At 55.8% G+C, this 18,628-nt stretch overlaps 1 protein-coding gene across 1 annotated transcript in view; it reads left to right on the top strand.

Moving 5' to 3' along the window:
• Positions 1 to 18,628, top strand: part of FAM135B (family with sequence similarity 135 member B) — a 98,669-nt gene that overhangs the window by 24,667 nt on the left and 55,374 nt on the right. The window contains exons 3-4 of the mRNA XM_006913020.1: positions 10,282 to 10,421; positions 16,568 to 16,638. Of these exons, the coding sequence (XP_006913082.1) occupies positions 10,282 to 10,421; positions 16,568 to 16,638 (211 nt within the window). The remainder of the gene's footprint in view (positions 1 to 10,281; positions 10,422 to 16,567; positions 16,639 to 18,628) is intronic.

Below are 18,628 nucleotides of genomic sequence, written 5' to 3'. Positions count from 1 at the left end.
CTCCCTCCCTCTCTCCCTCTCCCCTCTCTTTCTGTTTTTCTTTCTAAACACCTCTCTTTCCAGTCCTTCTTTTATGCATGTAAGGAAAATTGGGATATTTCAGCAGCTTGTATCTTTTATTTTCGTCTATTATACGTATGTTGCTATTTAGTTCATTACACTAGGAGCTGATTCCCTCATACGGTTTCATCTGATGAATACAGTGCGGTTTATTTAACCATTTCCACCCATTATGTTGCAAAGTTTGAGTTCAGTGCCATTTCCTGTAAATGACGATGTGATGAATATTTTCTGCCTAAGTTTGGTCAGTATCTCTGTTGCCTCGGAAATGCCTAGTTAATGAGTATTCATGTAGATGACCTTTTGAGGTCCCAATCTTTCATTAAGACTTGCTGCTCTCGGAGTCTAAATATAGCGACCTCGATCCAGATACTTTTCAGCCAACTTGTTTGTTCAGATTCAGGCTAATACCAGCTGCCTCAGATCGGCGAATATCATCAGCACATGCACGTGGCATTTTATGAAAAGTTCCAAGTAGCAAGCAGCTGAGAGCTGGTGCATTTTGCAGGTCGTGAGAACGTGGGGCGGGGTATCAAGGTGCACGGCGTCCAGCTGGCAAGTCCCTGAACCTCCTGAGCCACCCGCTCCCTAGTCCAGGCAGCATTGCATAATGGGAAATAGGCTTGGAGGCAGCGGAGAGAGTGGGACTCTTGGTTCAAGCCCGGGGCTGTGCACATTTGCTCTCTGTCCTCGATTTTGGACGCCATGGGAACGGAGGTCAGCGGCGTCTTAGGCGAGTCGCGTTTCCTCTCTCGGTCTCGGTTTTCTCATCCGTCAGTGGGAAAGCTGACGGCCGGTCGTCGTCGCGTTGCTGGAGGGGTTAGTGAGTGACGGCAGGGACGAGATGGAGAGCGAGTTAGCGCGAAGAATGCCTCGAGTGCGAAGAAAGCCCCTTCCACAATGGATGGCACTGCCCACGCCTTGCCTGAATCCTGCTTTAAGGCTTTTTAAAATCAGTTGTCCCTTCGTCTGGACTGGAGGAGCAGAGAAAGGCTCTGGAGCCCTGACGCTGACCGAGCAGACATAGCCCCTTTTTCTGTCTGTCAGAGGTTCGCACCCTGCATGGAGAAGGTTACTCACTAACGCTTCCTTCTCCACCGCCAGATCATAAGCTCCCCGCCCCCAGGTTGGGGAGTCTGTCACTGTTGGGGGGGCTTTTGCAAATGATGATGCCTCAGGAAACATTTCTGCTCATGCGTGCCTCCCGTGGAGGGTGTGGGGAGCTGGTCGGGGCGTTAACTAGCCCCGTGGCTAAGTCAGTCCTCGGGCGTGCAGATCGACATTTTTTTTTAAGTGACCACCAAATGCATTTCAGAGCGTCCATCAACGTGGACCAGGAGTGCGTGAGGCTTCCCCCCCACAAACCCGGTAGGTAACGTCAAGTGTCTTGCTTGAGTTTGCGTCTCTCTCAGTCTGAAGGAAGTCGACCGTCATCTCTTTCTTATCCTTTTTTTTTTTCCTCCTTTTATGAATTTAGCAGTTACAACTCTCACTTCTTTTTCTTTGGATAATTTTCTCCTTAGTGACACATTTCTGTTGCCCACTTTCCTGCCAAAAACGTCTTTTGAGAGCGATTCTTTGATACAGCGCTTAAAAAATATCTTCTCCTCGTCTGGAGCTTGTCCTTTAACTTTGTTTTTCGGTTATTTTCTCAAAAAAAATCTTGAACATTTGCAGTCGATGCGTCAGAGCTTTCGCCTGTGACTTGTTTAAGGCGGGCTTTCCTCCTCATGCAAACATGACTTCTTCTTCCCAACAGCCTGAGGTCGTAACTGGCGTTCCGCCTTACAGCAGGAGAAACCGAGGCTTCGGGAGGTCAGTGGTGGGGTTGGTGGGGTCAGGAAGTGCAGCTGCGTCTGTTCCACTTTGCTGTCCCTTTGTGTTTGGGACATTGTTCCATGCCGCCGCTGCTGCAGTGCAGCCTCCTGGGTCCCACGAAAGCCCCAAACCAGCCTGCCCTGCAGCTCCCTCGTGAGCAGACGTGTTCCATTTACAGACTGTTCCTGCTGGAGTCTCCTTGTCTCTTCCGGTGGCTCCTTGGGTGGGCCTTACAATGGTACCAGGCCCGCTCTCCTCCCCACGGGTCTCAGCTCTGGTCCACGAATCCTGTCTCCTTTGCCTCAACACATTCCGAACGTCTGAATGTCACCCCCATGCGCTGGCCTCCATCCTGCTGCCTGGGGCGGCCCTAACTTTCCGAGGCATGAGAATGCACTGCCCTCTGGTCCCCAGCCTGTGAGGCCCTAGGTCAGTCCCTACAGCAGCCCCTTCCTGCTCGGGCGGGAGGGGATGACACTGCCGTTTCCTCCGTTGGAGGCGATGCAGAGACCGATCTCGTAGCGACACCTGCATATGTCCCGTCTCCGGAATCCTCCCATCTCTCTCCACCCGATGGCATGTTACCCCGCAGCTATGACGGGGGGCTCTCAGCCACCCCCTTCGGGGGCTCTGCTTTTGAGTCTGGCTTTTCACACTGCTCTGCAAGGTCTGTTCTGGCCTCTGTCAAACCTTCCATTTTAACAAGCCATAAAAATGGTTTTTTGCATCTTTAGATCATCAGCCCCCCTCCCACCCCAAACTAAGTGTTTCATATTTCCGTTGCCTTCGGTTTTTATTTTCGTGGCGTTTACGACCATACAACGGAGTGACTACTTGAGAGTTCTTTTTTCTTCCTCGCTCTCGTGTAAGTCCCATGAGGACAGGAGCTCTTTACAGCTCAACCACCCGGTGTCAGGCCTTCGTCGCCCAGGGCTCATGTGTTAGTCTGTGGACCGACGAGCGGCTGAAAAGATGAGCAGATGAGTGACGAGCATTTCACTTCACGCCCAGACCTCGTTTAAAGACCCTTCCCCCTCGACCCCTGGGCACGTGGCCTCCGGCATCGATTGCCTCAGCTTAGAGCAGCCCAGGTCGATACTGTTACAAGTTCAAAGCACAGCAAAAGTCACGGCTCCTGAAACGAATTCACTCCTCCATCCCCCTTGAAGCGAATGTACTTGGCGCCGCCTTCTGAAATATGTGTTATTGCCCGGCCCGCGTTTTCACGGATGGGTAGCAATGGGTCTAATAGATGTCTATCGATTGTGCAACAGAATGCACCAGGCGCTGTGCTGGGTATTTTGTAAATATTATTTTATAGATCCTCTTAACACTCCTTGGAGAAAAAAGTATCTCTGTTCCCATTTTCAAAGGAGGGACCCAAGTCTCGGAGAGTTTATAAATGAGTTGGGTGTTTCTGGAATGGAGCTGCAGTTCAGTTGTTAATTAGGCTTCGTTGAGTATATAACTTCAGGTCTGTCCATTTTTATGATTTGTTTTTTTGGTAATGGTCAAGTGAGTAGGAAATAATTTAAAAAAAAATTTAAAGGTCAATGGGTATTTTTTTCCCCAAACTAATAATAGAATTTTAATTCCACATTCGGCAAATATCTATCAAGCAGCAAATGCTCTCCAGGGTATTAGGTGTGGCTGAGTCCACAGGGGACTTCGTCTAACGCAGGAGACAGCGATGATTCAGACAATGACGCGAAGTCACGTTCACTTCCGCCGATATCATGACGCCGTGAGAGACGCAGCGTCGTGGGAGCCCGCGCGGCCGCGGGTGCGGCTGTTCGGGGAGGCGAGAGAACCTCTTCCGGGGGAGAGATGCTCTGAGAGCTGAAGGTCGGCGGAGGTCAGCGCGGACGCGGGCGGAGGAAGCACCGCTCCGGGCAGAGGGGGCGGCGTGCGCCAGCGAGGTGGTGACAGGGACGTGCGGAGAAGCCGTGTGGCTGGCGAGATGCGCACGGAGAGGTGGGCAGGGCAGAGTGGCTCCGAGGGCTATCTTAGAACTGATTTTTTTTTTTATCTTTATCCTAAGAAAAATGGAAAGGTACTGAAGGATTTTGCTCAGAAAGGCAGCTCGATCGATCTGTGCCTTGAACAGACGCTTCTCTGGAGGGAGTCTGAGCGACAGGCAGGCGGAACAGAATGAGGTCCACTGAGCAGCGCAGGCGAGGGACGAGGAGGGCGCGGGCAGGCAGTTGGGGGTGTGGGAGGGCAGGGGGGCGCCTGCTGGGGTGACGCGTGGGCAAGGGGGACGAGGAGTCACCTGCCACCCCGTGGAGTCACCCTGTTGTTGCCATTTTTGCCGAGAAGGACCTGAGGCCGGGAGCGTCTCCCAGCTAGTAAGTGGGGGGAGTTTTCAGGCCCTGGCGTTGCAGGCAGTGCCCCCGGCTCTGGCCCACACCCGCTCCCCCTCTCCCCCGGGTTGAAGGGCGGTCGGGGACCCCTCCCACTTTCCCTGGGGGTTCCACTCGTGGCTGCCGGAGTTCCGATGTGGCCGATTTCGAATCGCCTCCGCTGCACACCCCTGTCTGCCTGGCGGCATATTCGGGCCCTGTAAAGTCTTACACCTGGTACCGGGCACGCTCCTAGGTCATGTCCTCCGACCCTCCCCATCCTCGGACAGGTTTTCTCTCCCATCCCCGGTTCACAGGTGGGGAATCCGAGGCTCAGAGCGGGTGAGTTCCGACCCACAGGTGCACAGCACACACGCGGCAGAACCCAGAGCAGATCCACACCCTTTTACGCAGGGTCACTTCTTGTCCTTACGAAAGCGTGAGGTACAAGGAACGGACCGGACTCTGCAATTGAATTGCAGATGGCACAGCAGAGGTGGCTGAGTGGCCAGGCCCGAAGGGACCCTGGGGTGCCTCAGAGGCGGCACGCGGGCCTTGCGCTTTCGAGATTGGACAGCCGTGCGCACGCCTGGCTAATAAAGCCTCATCAAGTGCTGGCCTCTCTGGGCTCACTTGCGCCGGCAGGTCGCCCTGGTTCACAATTAAGTAATGAAGCGCAGTCGGCGTCGATGGCAGAATGCTTGCCGGCACATTGTTCCTTTTCGGCAGGTTCGGTGGTGTTTTGTGCGTTCCTCGGTTTGGTTTCTCTGACTGTGAATTCGTGCCGGGCCCCGGTATCTGCTCTGCCCCTCGAGTTTTCCTGCTGCGTCAGGGAGGAAGCAGACGTCCTGCTATTCGAACCACCTCCCCCATCGGGAAATTCCCCCCTTTCGTCCCTGCGCTTATCGATGATGAATGGACGCGCTGATTCAGAGAGAGTTGAGAGCCTGTAACGTGCACAGCCGGCTGCTCCGTCATCCCAGAACTTAAACCATTTTCCTGTGGAGCAGAGACGAAGGGGCCGGGTGAGGAGGGAACCAAGCCGGGAAGTGTTGGGCGGAACGTCGAAGGGCGTTCCTGGTCATCTTTGTGTCATGGCCGGTGACCAGCATTATGTCTAACGTAACTGCCTGCGGGGTTGTTGAGCTAAATCATAAGTGAGCGAGTAAACGAACGAAGGCTCGCAAGAGTCAGAGAGAAAACAAGCACAAGGTTCGCAGCCGCCGTTCTGCCGTCCCTTACATTTGACGCCAAGACACTTAACCGCAGCGGATCCTGAGTTTTCTCATGAGTGACGTGAAGCTGCTCAAGCCCGAGGTCAAGTGGGAGGAGGAATTTGAGGTTCCTGGAACTCAGACCCACCAGTCCCAGGGCTGGTTTCTGTGGAGCAACTGGAAATGAGCGGGAAGGTTCGGCATGAACCGTGTATCACGGGGAAGTGGCTTTTTCAAATCGTGGAGTTAAAATATAACGACACTTAGACGCAAACCCAGGTTGTGGTGCCTACTTCGCCTGCTCCATTAAAATTGCTAAAGTAGGCCATAGAAGATGTTGTAAAAAATGCAACGTACCTGGAGAGATGAGAGATTTATTCACACAAAAAGACTCGTGTGGGGACACACAGCGAAGGGACTATGCCACGGGCAGATGCGGGAGACAGACGCGCCCCTCAAGGAATCCTGTGACTGTTCCTGGCCGAATCCGGTGTTTTTCCCAGGACCTGAGTGAGGCATGAGGCGATTAATAAAAATCTAATGAATGAATGAAATATACTTCACGGTAAAAATCACAGAAACACATTAATACGGGATTACGGACAAGGCGTAAACTCACATTCATGTGCATTAGAGCAAAGCCTTCAGTATTTCACGTACGGCAGCGAACTTTGAGTAGAAAGCAAGGAAAGCATTCGATATTCTTTCCAAAGGCAATAAAAATGACAACTCACATGCAGTCCCTTCCTGGCGCATCGTGAACACGATGTGCTTGGAAAATCTAAGGAACGAGTCCCTTCACGTCCGCTCAGATATTCCACGTCATTATCCAGGAAGCTCTGAGGTCACACGCTAAATGGGCTGCTTTTCCGAAGGCCAGCCTAGGAGGGTCTGCTCTGCCCCTTGCTGGGGGGCTTCTCAACCCCGCGGGGCCTCTGTTGGAGGTGGTTCTCTAGAGTTTCAGGGAGCTGCCTAGACCCAACCCCCACCCCGCCCCCCGCCATCCACGGTTTTGCTTTCTGTGGTTTCCGTTACCCGCAGTCAACCACGGCCCCAAACTATGAGGTGGAAAATTCCAGGAATAAACAACCTACGAGTTATAAATAGCGTGCCGTTCTGAGCAGCACGATGGAATCTTGTGCCGTCCCGCCCGGGACGTGGGCCCTCCCTTTATCCCGTGTCCTGCCCCATGGTCACTTAGGAGCCGTCCCGGTCACTTAGGAGCCGTCCATGCCACCGCGGTTACCGGTGCAGCATCTCCGTGCTTGTGTTCAGGTCGCCCTTGTTTTAACAACGCCAAAATCGCACAGCTTCGACGACAGCGCGTTGTTACAGATGTTCCATTTTATTGTCAGTCATTGTTGCTGATCCGTTGCTGTGCCTAATTTATAAGCCAAACTATCGTAGTATGTACACATAGGACAGAACGGAGTATATGTAAGGTTCAGTACCGTCCCCGGTTTCAGGCATCTACTACGGGTCTTGGAATGTGTCCCCTGCAGAGACGGGCTCTCTGTCCCCTTGATGGTGGAACACCTTGCTGGCCCAGCTGTCCGCTCGGGCCTCGAGGGCCCACACCTTGGGGCCCCTGGTTAGGACTCTTTCGGCGACATGCGTACATCCTGCCGTCGCTCGACAGGGGCGTAACCTTTGTGCCAGCTTAAATGGGTCCGCAGAACTGTCCAGCTCACATCAGGACCGAAGCAGCCTTCTGCTCAGGAACCCGTGCGCCTCCGCGAGTGTCCACAGCCGTCATCTCGGGCTCCAGCTTCTGTCAAGGTGCCTTTTATTCTGGGGACGGGTTGTCCTTGCCTGGTGCGCACAGGATGTCAGTACCTCGTCAGCTGGGACAGTCTGTCCCAGTCCAACACATCTCCTCAACTTCCAAACTCCGAGAAGCGTCACCGAGGCCCCGGTCCCTTCCCTCCCAGGCGTTCCCACGCCCCCTATGCTGACCGTCCCGCTTGCACTGTGGTGACAAGGTGTCTGGGAAAAGCAGCAGCCTTGGTGGAGTCACGGAAGGTCGTGTCGTGCCTGTCTGCCCCGGCAAGGACGGGTCACTGGCCCGACCAGCCGGAAGGCGCGTGCAGGGTCGCGGAAGCCCAGGTCCTGATTCTGCTCGGGAAGAACTGATCATCTGAGCGAAGGCTGCCTTCTCTTCTGCCCGTTCTCTGAAGTGGTTAGAAAAACAATGAGACGTGGCTTCAAGGTGACTTTCTGTCCTTGCTGCTCCTAGAAATAGCTATGAAATTATCTGGCGTAAAGTCCTCATCATTGCCGCCTTCGGCTTACCAGGAATCTGCTTGGGTTTTCAGAATTGCACAGTTACACACACATTTTCTGTCCCTCGTCTCGTCTGAGCCTCAGGGTCGTGGTGGAGATTAGGCAAAGGCAGAACACGATTCCTGCCTCATTTAAGCTCCGATTAAATGGCCCGTCCAAGGCCACACAGGGAAAGGGTCCTGGGGTGAGTCCAGGGTGTACGCCTGTCTTCCTGAAGAAGGTCCAGCTCTAACCCATGAGAAAGCCAAGGTCCTGACCTTGACCCATTCATAATGCAACTTGGCTTTTCCACTTCTGCAAGCTGTAAAGTGTGGGAGGATTGTCCCATATCAGCGTGGCCTGGGTTTGAAGAAATTCAGTGACGGCTTCTCAGTGTCTTCTTTTGTCATCGCCCGGAGCTCACCCAGGTCGGTGTCCTCAGGCCTGGAGGATTGCGGGGGCGGGGAGGGTGGGTTGTCATCGTCGAGAAAGGGCACATTCCAGTGGGGACAAAGCGGGCAGGCGCTGTCCGTGAGGCCCATAGCCCCCAGGGCGCCTCGTGATCAGAGGGCCTCTCGTACGAAGACCCCCGTTTTAACGTCCTACGTAATCGCGATGAGAAGCCCCCCGGGGGCGTCAGCAATGCCGCGTCCTAGGCTTCCTGGGGCTCCTCGGGGTTTGCTCATCTTCCGCAAATGCCGTTGAGTCCTGTGGCTGGTTCACCGCTCTGCTGAGTTAGATAGTCTACAAAAACGTGGACAGCGGAAACGTATCCACAGAAAGTGCTCAGACCCTTCTCTACATCTAATTAAAAAGTCGTCCTGCTGCGTGTTACGTGCCCACCGCATGCCGCGTCTCAGGATCTTAGTGTGTGTCACCCTCTCCCTGTCTGTGTGGGTGTGTCCATTTCTTCACACGGAGAGCTGCTGTTACCAGGGGCGACGTCACTTGCCCAAGGAGGCAAGTGATTGAACTGTTTTGCCGTCTGTCCCTCCTGGTGCTGGACAGCTCCTGCCTCCCTGACCTTCAGAGCATCTACGCCATCCATCCCTGCCCCGTTGTCGGTCTGGCTGATGGATGGGCTAGGCCTTGGCAGCGACAGAGAAGGGGCCGGTGCAGCAGCTGAAAACGGAAAGGCGGCCGCACACGGGGGTCGTGTCGTCTAGAAGCCGCGTCAGTCGGCATCGAGTGGGTCTAAACGGGGCTGCGTTAGGGCGGTGCCTTTATTTCCTTCGTGACGAAGCGCGGATTGGAACCGGCACATCTGAGCAGCTTGGGGACCGACCAGACGTTTCCACGTTTCTGCCCCCTGCTCCGCAGCTATGAGGCAGCTGTGCAGTTAGGTGGCACCGGGCATCAGGAGGTGACAGCGACCCTTTGTCCCTGTTTCCGAGGGACTCTTGAAGCCCTCTGGGGACGGTGCACAAGGGAACCCGAGCAGTTTTTCTGTGCTGGTCGGGCCGATTTTTCTCGTGATTTTTCCTGGCTCTCTTTGCGGCCAGACTTCTCCTTAGAGCAGCGCCGTCCATAGGGCCTGCCTTCTGCTAAGCCGCGTGTGCTTTTCATCTTTACTTTATTTACTTTTTGTTTATTCGAGACAGTTTTCTCAGTTACTAAATAGCTGTGAGGATGAATTCGTGCAGCGCCTGGTCGCCTAGCGCGGAGCGCGGCACCGCCTCCCTCGGGCCTCGGCCTCCCCGTCTGTCCTCAGACGAACCCCAGCGGTTTCTGCTGAGTGGTTAAGAGAAGTCAACACGTTTGAAAAGCATTTCGGAAGCTGTAAAGTGCCCCCTAGTCGGTCAGTAGTACGAGGAGGTAATCCTCGCCTCATGTGAATATCAGCGTTATTTGTTTTAGAATACCTCTGCATTTTTCCAACTGCGTGGTTTGTGTGTCAAGCGATTTAAAGGAATCCACCTATTTGTCCTCCACGAAAACCCTGATCCGTGGACGCAGCCACGTCCCGTAACCTCACCGGGCAGATCCGTCCTGCTGACGTGCAGCGTGACGCCAAAACGGTGATGAGGGATCGGGATGGATTTGGAACACGCTGGGGGACGCAGAGATGAGCAGATTCTTCTAAAAAGCCGGGCGTCTGATGCAGTTGGAATTAGCACATTGCCCAGCACTCAGGACGGAATATTCATCACGTTCTGCAGACGCCACTGTCAGGAGGCAGCGGTTCTGTGTGCAGCTGGGGGGCTCTTGCCGAAGGAGGGGCGGTTTCCGTCCTCAGTGGCCTGTTCTCCTCGTCCTTTCTGGGGGAGGGGGATTACGGAAGGCTTCACAGAGCAGGAGCAAGTGAGCAGGGAAGGAATTTAACAGGTGCTGATTTCCAGCCGAGGAGCACGGCCCGCAGTATGACAAGGGATCTGGCCAAGAGCGTATGGCTTGTATGGGGTCGAACGAGGTTCATTCTGAGACTCCAGCCCAATCCAGTGGGCAGAAAACTTTACATGGGGGGATCTCGTTCTGCGATTTGGATCTCTGGGCACTGGGGTGCGGCTTGGGGCAGACACCCGAGGGAGCCTCAGGTGCGAGGCAGTTCTGGAGTTCACGGGCTCCCGCTGGCTCATGTTTTGCAGACGGCAGCAGCCTGCATTCGGCCTGCGTCCACGAGAGCACCGTGCACAGCCGCATCTTCCAGATCCTGTACAGGAACGAAGAGGTGCCGATAAGCGATGCTGCCATCTTCCGAGCACATTTGCTCTTGGACGGTGAAAGGGTAAGTCGCGGGGCCTGCCGGTGGCCACGAGGCGCTGTTTGCTCCTTGTGCCCTTGGCCTGACAGGCGGGGGTCCGTGTCTTGAGGGCTTTTGTTCCTTCCTTCACTCACTGGCTGGTTTCCTGTTCCAGGCAGCTTCTGTGGGCTGGTGTCCTGAATTTTCTTATCTGCCCCTCAGCCGCCCATCCGTTCGTCTGTCTGGGCGTTTCGTCCGCGCCTCGGCCTGCGGATGTCTGTGAACATCCGTCTGCTGTGTGCAGGGCTCCGTGTCGGGCTCCCGGATGAGGGGCAGTGCTGGGGAAGGCAGCGGGTCCTTGCCCTCGGGGACGGAGAATCAGGAACACAGACGTGTAAACAAGCATTCCCTGGGCCCTCTGCAACGCACTAGCCGTACACAAACGAGCGAAGGTGCACGGAGGGTGGAGACGGACGCTGTGGCGGGATCCGGTGGTTTCACAAGGGGGCGGGCTTCGAGAAGTCCCTGCCAAGAGTTCATCAGACCCATAGAAAGAGCGAGGGCGTCTCGGCGGGGGGCGGGGCATGAGTAGAAGCCCAGAGGCCTTGGAAGCCTCATCCCATTTGCTGGGAACTTGATCGGAAGTGTCCTGTTCCTCAGACTAACACGTGTCGAAGGGGTAGCTGAGTCTAAACCATCGCTCTCACTCCGATCGCCACGTTCCAGCTGATCGCTTCCTGCTAGGCACCTTCAGCGGTGTGGGAGTGTATTCCCGCTGCAGAATGCTGAATGGGAGGGGCACCCGCCATTCACATCCCCAAGTGGCGGGCACGCCCGATGCCTCCTGGCCATCGCGGCCTCCTCTCCTGCCCCATGACCTCTGTCCTCAGCTTTTGTGGTCAGGGTGGTGGCTGTGTTGCTCTGTGTGGCGGAAGTAGAAAGCTCTCACTCATCCATCCACCCATCCATCCATCCACCTATCCACACATCCATCCATCCATCCACCCATCCACCCATCCATCCATCCATCCATCCATCCATCCATCCATCCATCCATCCACCCATCCACACACCCATCCACCCATCCATCCATCCATTCATCCATCCATCCATCCATCCACCCATCCACACACCCATCCACCCATCCATCCATCCATTCATCCATCCATCCATCCATCCACCCATCCACACACCCATCCACACATCCATCCATCCATCCACTCATCTGTGCATCCATCCATCCACCCATCCACACACCCATCCACACATCCATCCATCCACCCACCCATCCATCCATCCATCCATCCAAGCTTAATTGAGCACTCATTAAGCTCACCTATGATGGGCAAAAGATAAAAAGTATCTCCGATGTCTTGGGACTTACATTTTAGTGTTAGATTCATCCATCGCAGCACAATCAAGTAGATCACATTCACTCTGTCATTGAGCCTTCACACTCCACACATCCATCCATCCATCCACCCATCCACACACCCATCCACACATCCATCCATCCACCCACCCATCCATCCTTCATCCATCTATCCACCCATCCACCCATTCACACATCCATCCATCCATCCATCCATCCATCCATCCATCCATCCATCCAAGCTTAATTGAACACTCATTAAGCTCACCTATGATGGACAAAAGATAAAAAGTATCTCCGATGTCTTGGGACTTACATTTCAGTGTTAGATTCATACATCGCAGCACAATCAAATAGATCACATTCACTCTGTCATTGAGCCTTCACATAGCTGTGTGCTCAGCTCACTCATGTCTATGAGACACACCTACGAGGGCGTTAAGGGCAGGGGTTTGCACCCCTGTTAGGGGTCTCGTGATGCTGCAGTTGCACCCACCCAAAGTGAGGGAGAACTCAGGGTAGGTGGCCACTGCCTCATGAAGGATCCCCGGATCACGAGATTGCCAAGAGCTCAGCTTCGGCACAACCCCCACACAAGATGGAGGTAATTCCCTGGAGGACAAGTGGCAGACAGGAAGGACCTGCCCAGGAAGCCAACACTGAGCTGAGACCCAAATGCTGGGGCGGGGCCGGGCACGCTGAGGGTTCAGGGGGCCGGCGCTCATGGAGGAGAGCACAGCCAGGACAGAGTCCCCGAGGCAGGACCCAGGTTGGTGCCTTCTAGTGAAAGCGCTCAGGACACAGGGCCCTGCTCAGTGAGGGAGGGGGGCAGCAGCCGGAGACGAAGTGGGAGAGGTCGGCGCCAGCCTCACCGAGCACCGTGGGCCACGGCAGGGAGCGCGGAGCTCATTCCTGGGCGACGCGGGCCACCGAGCTGGCTCAGAAAGGCGGGATGGCATGGTTCTTACTTTAGAACGTCGCCACGTGCCTGCCAGTCTGCGAGCTTCTCAGGACTGGAGTCTCCCGTCCCATGTCATCTCCCTGGTCCCCGCCGGGAGGCTGCACTGGAGGGCTCAGTCCCCTTGTGCCCTGCCTGCCCTCAGTTAACCTGACGCCATCAGTGACGGTGACGGAAGTCCAAACTACCGCAGCGAGCTCCACGTAGCTGAGCTGCCCGTCTCGCGACTGCCGTCCTGTCTCCTTTGTCCGCCCCCCCGCCCCCTGCCTGGGGCCCTGGAGGCTGGCTACCTGCACGGTAGTACGTAGGATCAGTGACGCCCTCACCTGTCCGTTTCCACTTGGGTGCAGCCTGTGAGAGGCCCTGCAGGTGACTAGGGCGAGGGAGGAGAATAGGGCCAGGGCCCTCGCTCCCCAGGCTCCTTCTGCGCTGGGTCATGGGGTGGGGCCGGGGTCTGTGTCCCGTGCAGTGCTGGGGGCCTGCCCATGCCGGCTCTGGAGAGCCAGAGGTACACGTCTCTTTCCAACTCCACATTTGGCTACTTCACCTTGGTAGCTGAAATCCGTTGCTGTGGACATGTTTACACCGCAGGAATTGGCAGTGCTACAAATCGGGGCGTTTGTCTTCCTTCAGAGAGGCGGTCGTTAAATGTTTACCAGCACCGCCCTCACGCGTCTGAGCCGTTACTCCATCTCGCTCTTGCTCCCACCATTCAAAGCCTTTCAAGTTTAATTTTCCCAGCACCAACTTCAGTTCATACGCGGTTGTAACAAGCCTCAGTTCTTAGGTTGGACAGGGAGTGCATTTGACAGTACGTATTGTTTTCACTTATCTCTACAGGCGAATAATTTCTTGCCGTGTTTGGGGTAATCAATATTGCAGCAAATAATGTCATAGCTAATCATTGCACACAAATCGGTGACCATTGAAGTTAATTGGATATTCCCATAAAAACCGTATATCTGGAATGGGTCCATTCGCTCTTTTCCCGTGAATGGTTGTGTGCTTATGACGGCGCAAGCACTGTTTATAAGGACGTGCCTGGAGGTCAGGGTCATGCGTGCCCACAGCCTTCGTTGTGGACAGACGCTTGCACAATGCCCGTACGTCACGCACACCATTCCACGTGCTGTCGTAAGAGTGGACACGAAGAAAATTCACTCCACGCAGCGAGGGCACAAGTAAGTGCACGGGATGGCCGTGGACAGAACAGCTTACGCCGTAAGACTTAGGCTTCGATGACGGGGTGTTCTAATGGCGGTAGCAAAGCATAGGGAAGTATGGAAATAGGATGAGTATTTTATTTTAAACACCGTCTAATCCGCCAGAAGATTTGAGAAGCCTCACAAAATACATAGAATAGTAAATAGGGAAAAAAATAGTAATAGAATGAGCCAGAGCAAAAAAAAAATACAATAAAAGGGAGAGGTGGGGAAAGCCTGAGGGGCTGTAGCAGACCGCAGGGCGGGGACAGTGCCGGCCGGTTGCTCGCAGGGGCCCCCACATTCAAGCCTGGGGTTCGCAGCGGCCCAGGCAAAGGCGGCGCAGCGGTTAACGAGATGCTCGGTGCTCTGAGGAGGGAGAGGGGCAGAGTTCATCGAACTTGTTGGGCGTGGGGAAGTGGCTCAGCCTCACCGAGCCTCAGTTTCCCCGTTCGAAAGTCGGGACCCCTTAGGCTTCTTAGTTCGGTTTCATCGGCAGTGTGCAGACAGCGCACGGGCCGCGGCGGCTCCGTGCCGGCCACGAGTCGCGCTTCTGCAAATACTGGCCGCTGGCGTTGTGGGGTCCACCAGGCCCAGTGGTCTCCCGACACCAGAAAAGGGCCCGTGAAGGGAGGCGGTGTGTTTCGCCGAGATCAGGCAGAACGGTGCCAGGAGCCGTGCGCGTGTCCCCGTGCACGTGTGCGCACACGCGTGAGCGCGTGCGAGTTTGTGTGCGTTTGGAAGGAGCGGCAGAAAGCCAGCAGCCAAAGGTAGAAGGAATAGTGGGGGAAGCCAGACTCCGTTCTGGAGGCTCTCGCAGTTGAAGGTTTATCTATCACGTTGGCAGCGACGTCCCCGCCAGGCTCAACGAGCCCCAGCTCGGCCTGGCCCCGGGTACCGCTCCTCGCTCCAGAGGCATCGCGGCGCGTTCAGAGCCGGCGCCGACACGGAGTTCTCACGGGCGGGCGGCTCGGAGGGCGCTTCCCCGGTCTCCTTCTCGGGAGCTGATGGCCGGGGGCTGTGCTGCTCGGGCTGTGTGTACAAACCTCGGTCTGCGATTATGCAAAACAGAGCGAGGAGACGAAGTTATACTTAGCACTTGGCTCCAGCAAAATGTTAACTCGTAAATACTGTTTTTTGTGTTTTTTTTTTTTTTTTAACAGATTTTTAAACCCCGGGACCTAAAGATAAATTCCATCCATATGTCTCTGCCTGAGTGATGCTTAGCCAGGGACTTATTTCCAAGGGGGCCTTTGGGTGAGAGATTTCCATTCCTGCAGGGTGAGAACATTCTGGCAAGAAACGAGGAGGGGGAGGGTGTAGAAGAGTTTTATTTATTCCTCAGGATACATTAATATTTTTGCATGGCAGGCACCATTCCTGGAACTGAGGATCCAGAAGGAATTAGGATTAGTCTCTCCCTTAATGATACCAGATGCCTGGGGACACTGGGCAAGAAAATGGCCAGGGGATTTTAGCCACAGTGGCTTCTGCAGGCCCGATCTGCATGGAAGCCCCAGACGCGAGTCCAGCATGGCCAGATCGAGGCAGATTTTTGTTTTTTTCCTCCACCCCTCCCCCCCATTTTTTTCTTACAATCTGGAAACCTGCCACAGAAATGTTAAATTGCCTGATTTTTAAATGTTTGCCGCTTATGAGTTGCAACTTGCAACTTCGTGAGGACTAAACAAAATGTGTCCAAAAGATGAATTTTGGCTCACGGGCTTCCGGGGTATAAACCCTAAACAAAGAAACAAAAAATAATAGGAAGCGTGGCATGCTGAGATAGAACAAAGTAGGGTTCTTGGGTCACCGGGGCGAAGGGCTCCACCCGGCCGGGGGCTGGGGCGGAGACAGGCACTGAGCCCCGAGCCCCTGCGGAGGGGGCAGCTGCGAGATCCGGCGTCGAGGAGCAGCTGCCCTTTGAGGAGGGGTGGTGGCCTTGCGTGTGGGAGGAGCGCGGAAGTGGGGTCCCGTGTTTCAGACGCGTGCGAGAAGCCGGCAGGTAGGACAGATTGGTCCCCCTGCTCGTCAACAGAAACAGGCCTTTTTTAGAGCTGAGAACAGCAGCAGCCACGGATAAGACACGCAATGCTGAAGCGTCTTAAAGTATGAATGGTGACGTGCAGTGCATCTCAAGACAAAGACGAAGGATCTGCTTCCCCGGGGAGCTGAGTCACCTCGGGAGACGACTCCGCTTTCCTGGGCCTCAGCTTCCTCTGTCCTCCTGGGCAGTGGACGATGGGGCCAGCCAGCGAGAGCGCCCGAGGGCAGAGATAACACCACAGCCAAGTTGTCCCGCCCTCCGAGCAGGCGCCGGGAAACACTTGACTCCCGCTGAAAAGGGCTCAGCTCAAACCTGGGAACGAGGTTCTCGGAAATCCTGCCGTCCAGAGAACTCCCTGTACCGGCATTTTTTTTTTTTTTCTTTTGCAAATGAAACTTTTCCCAGGTTTGACCACATAAATCGCTTCCTTCTGTTGAGCGTGTAATCCAGATCTCCGGCTCGGCCACAGGTCTGCGGAGCGTGCCGGGGAGTCCGCTTTAAGCGTAGATCGCGTAGATCCCTTTCCTCAGCTCTGGGAAAAAGAGCAGCCGAGCTTTTCCCTCGGACCGGACTCGATGCCCTGAGGTCCCTTGAACTTTGTCTCTCTCGCAGGTGGAAGAGGCGCTGAGTGAAGTCGGCTTCCAGCTCAAGGTGGACCTGCACTTCACGGACAGCAAGCAGCAGTGAGTGTCCTTGGAGCCCTGGCTCGGGGTCCTGGCATCTTGTCCCTGCCACCCTCGGGGTCATCGTGTCCTGTCCCTGCCGCCCTGCTCCATCCCCGGGGCTTCCCGAGGGCCCTCGGGACACCCCTCGGAGAGGCTCCGGGCGGCTGTGGTGTCCCGCATGCACTGGCAGGGCCCTCGGGACACCCCTCGGAGAGGCCCCAGGCGGCTGTGGTGTCCCGCATGCACTGGCAGGGCTTGCCCAGGGCTGTGGGCGGAGCTCGCCTACGTCTTGTCCTCTCTCACACACCGTGGGCGTTGTCGGCGGGCGCCTCAGAGCCTGCGCACATGGAGCCCCTGGCCCTGTGGCTCTAACGTCTGCCGCCTCCGTGCCTTTCCCACGCTGCACTCATCGGGTCTTAGATCGACGGGCGTGCGGGGCGGCAATCCCCAGGCCCCTTCCGACGTCCAGGTTCCAGGGATCTGCACGAGCATCTGCTGCCGGGTTCCAGCATCGCTCACGTGTCACCTGCTGAGTGACCAGGCAGGAGGCAGCGTCCCCCTCACCCCTGCCTCCTCTAATCCTGTTCCTTGCCACCTCCTACCCCAGGGCGAACTGTCATGGCAGAGCCTCTCCGGGCTTTTTGGGTAATAAATAAACAGTCTTTTTTTTTAGGTATTGAAAAGTCTAGGCAAGTGTATAGACTCCAAACTCTCATCCAGTTTGTAACTTCTTTTCACTGTCACTGTCCTGGTTCTTCACCCCACCCCAGCCCAGGCTTCTCGGAGGGGGTGGCAGGGGGTGGCAGGCGGCTTCCTGTTTTCTTGCCCCCACCCCGGGGTGTGAGCTTTGCGGGACCAGGTGTAGGGGACGGGGGGAGACTACACAGGGCAGGGTGTCTGGCAGCCTCACGCAGGCAGGGCTCTTCCTAGGGTGGATGGGGAATCTGCTTCCTGTGCTGTTGGATGTTCTGGTGACTCCTTGGAGATGTACCCATCGGGCCACACCCCTCCCCTGCCCCCCATTTCTTCAGTACAGTGATGCCTCCGATGGTTGGGTCGTTCGCTCTTTGCAGAAAGCTCTCATGGCAGATTCTTCTCCAATCGACCCCCATCTGGCCCTGGGAAATGAGCACAGCCACTTCAGCCCTCATCCCTCGCTGGAGGGGACCCCTGCCCAGCAATGCTGCTCGCTCGCTCTCAGGCCAGTCCAGCCGCCCTCAGCGGCTCTCCGGAGGCCTGCAGGATGAATCGAGCACCTGGACCTGTGTTCTCACAATTCTAGGGGACATGGGACAAGCTCACCTGAAGATCCCTTCATGAGGCTTGCGGTTACAGGGGTGGGCCTCGAGGGTGGGGTGCCCCTCTCCCCTCTGTTCTCTGGGCAGAGTCTCAGTGTGCTCTGACCCTCTCTGCACCGTCAGAAAATGCCTCACTGTCTCCTGCAGGGAATGGGGAGCCGGTGGCCGAAGGGCTAAAGCCGGCAGGACGGTCCCCCAGGCCCTTCCAGGTTCAGGCTCCCTTTCCGAACTGTCTGCCCCTTCTCCGGGACTGTCTCATCCCCGACCTGTGTCTGGTTGCTATGGAGGTTTCCATAACCTGGGGAGTCGAATCAGAGGGCATCTGAACCACAGGTGGCCATGCTGAGCTGTCGGAGGAGACCTGACTGTCTGTGTCTGCACATGGGGGACAGTTACCTGCTGATGTGTAGATGGCCACGTGCAGGCTCTGAGCTGTCGGCAGCCTCTGTCCATGGTCCTGCCACGCAGTCCGGGCCCAATGACACAGGTTCCTCACTGCTGCCTGGCCCCCAGGCCCCTCTGGCCACCTGCTGCCCTCGTCACTTCCGCGTGCCCCTTCATGGGATGCCGGATGCTTGAGGAACCTTCTCTTCCCCACGCCATCCCCGGGATCTGTTCCAGCTCCGTGTGGAGCTCGGCGGCCCCACAAGAGGCTGGCCTTCTCCCTCACCTAAAAACGCGGAAGAAAGGCCCGTGACTGCATTGTTCCC

The sequence above is a fragment of the Pteropus alecto genome, unplaced genomic scaffold, assembly GCF_000325575.1.
Source record: "Pteropus alecto unplaced genomic scaffold, ASM32557v1 scaffold105, whole genome shotgun sequence".
Taxonomy (NCBI): domain Eukaryota; kingdom Metazoa; phylum Chordata; class Mammalia; order Chiroptera; family Pteropodidae; genus Pteropus; species Pteropus alecto.
This window is presented reverse-complemented; position numbering and strand designations above follow the sequence as displayed.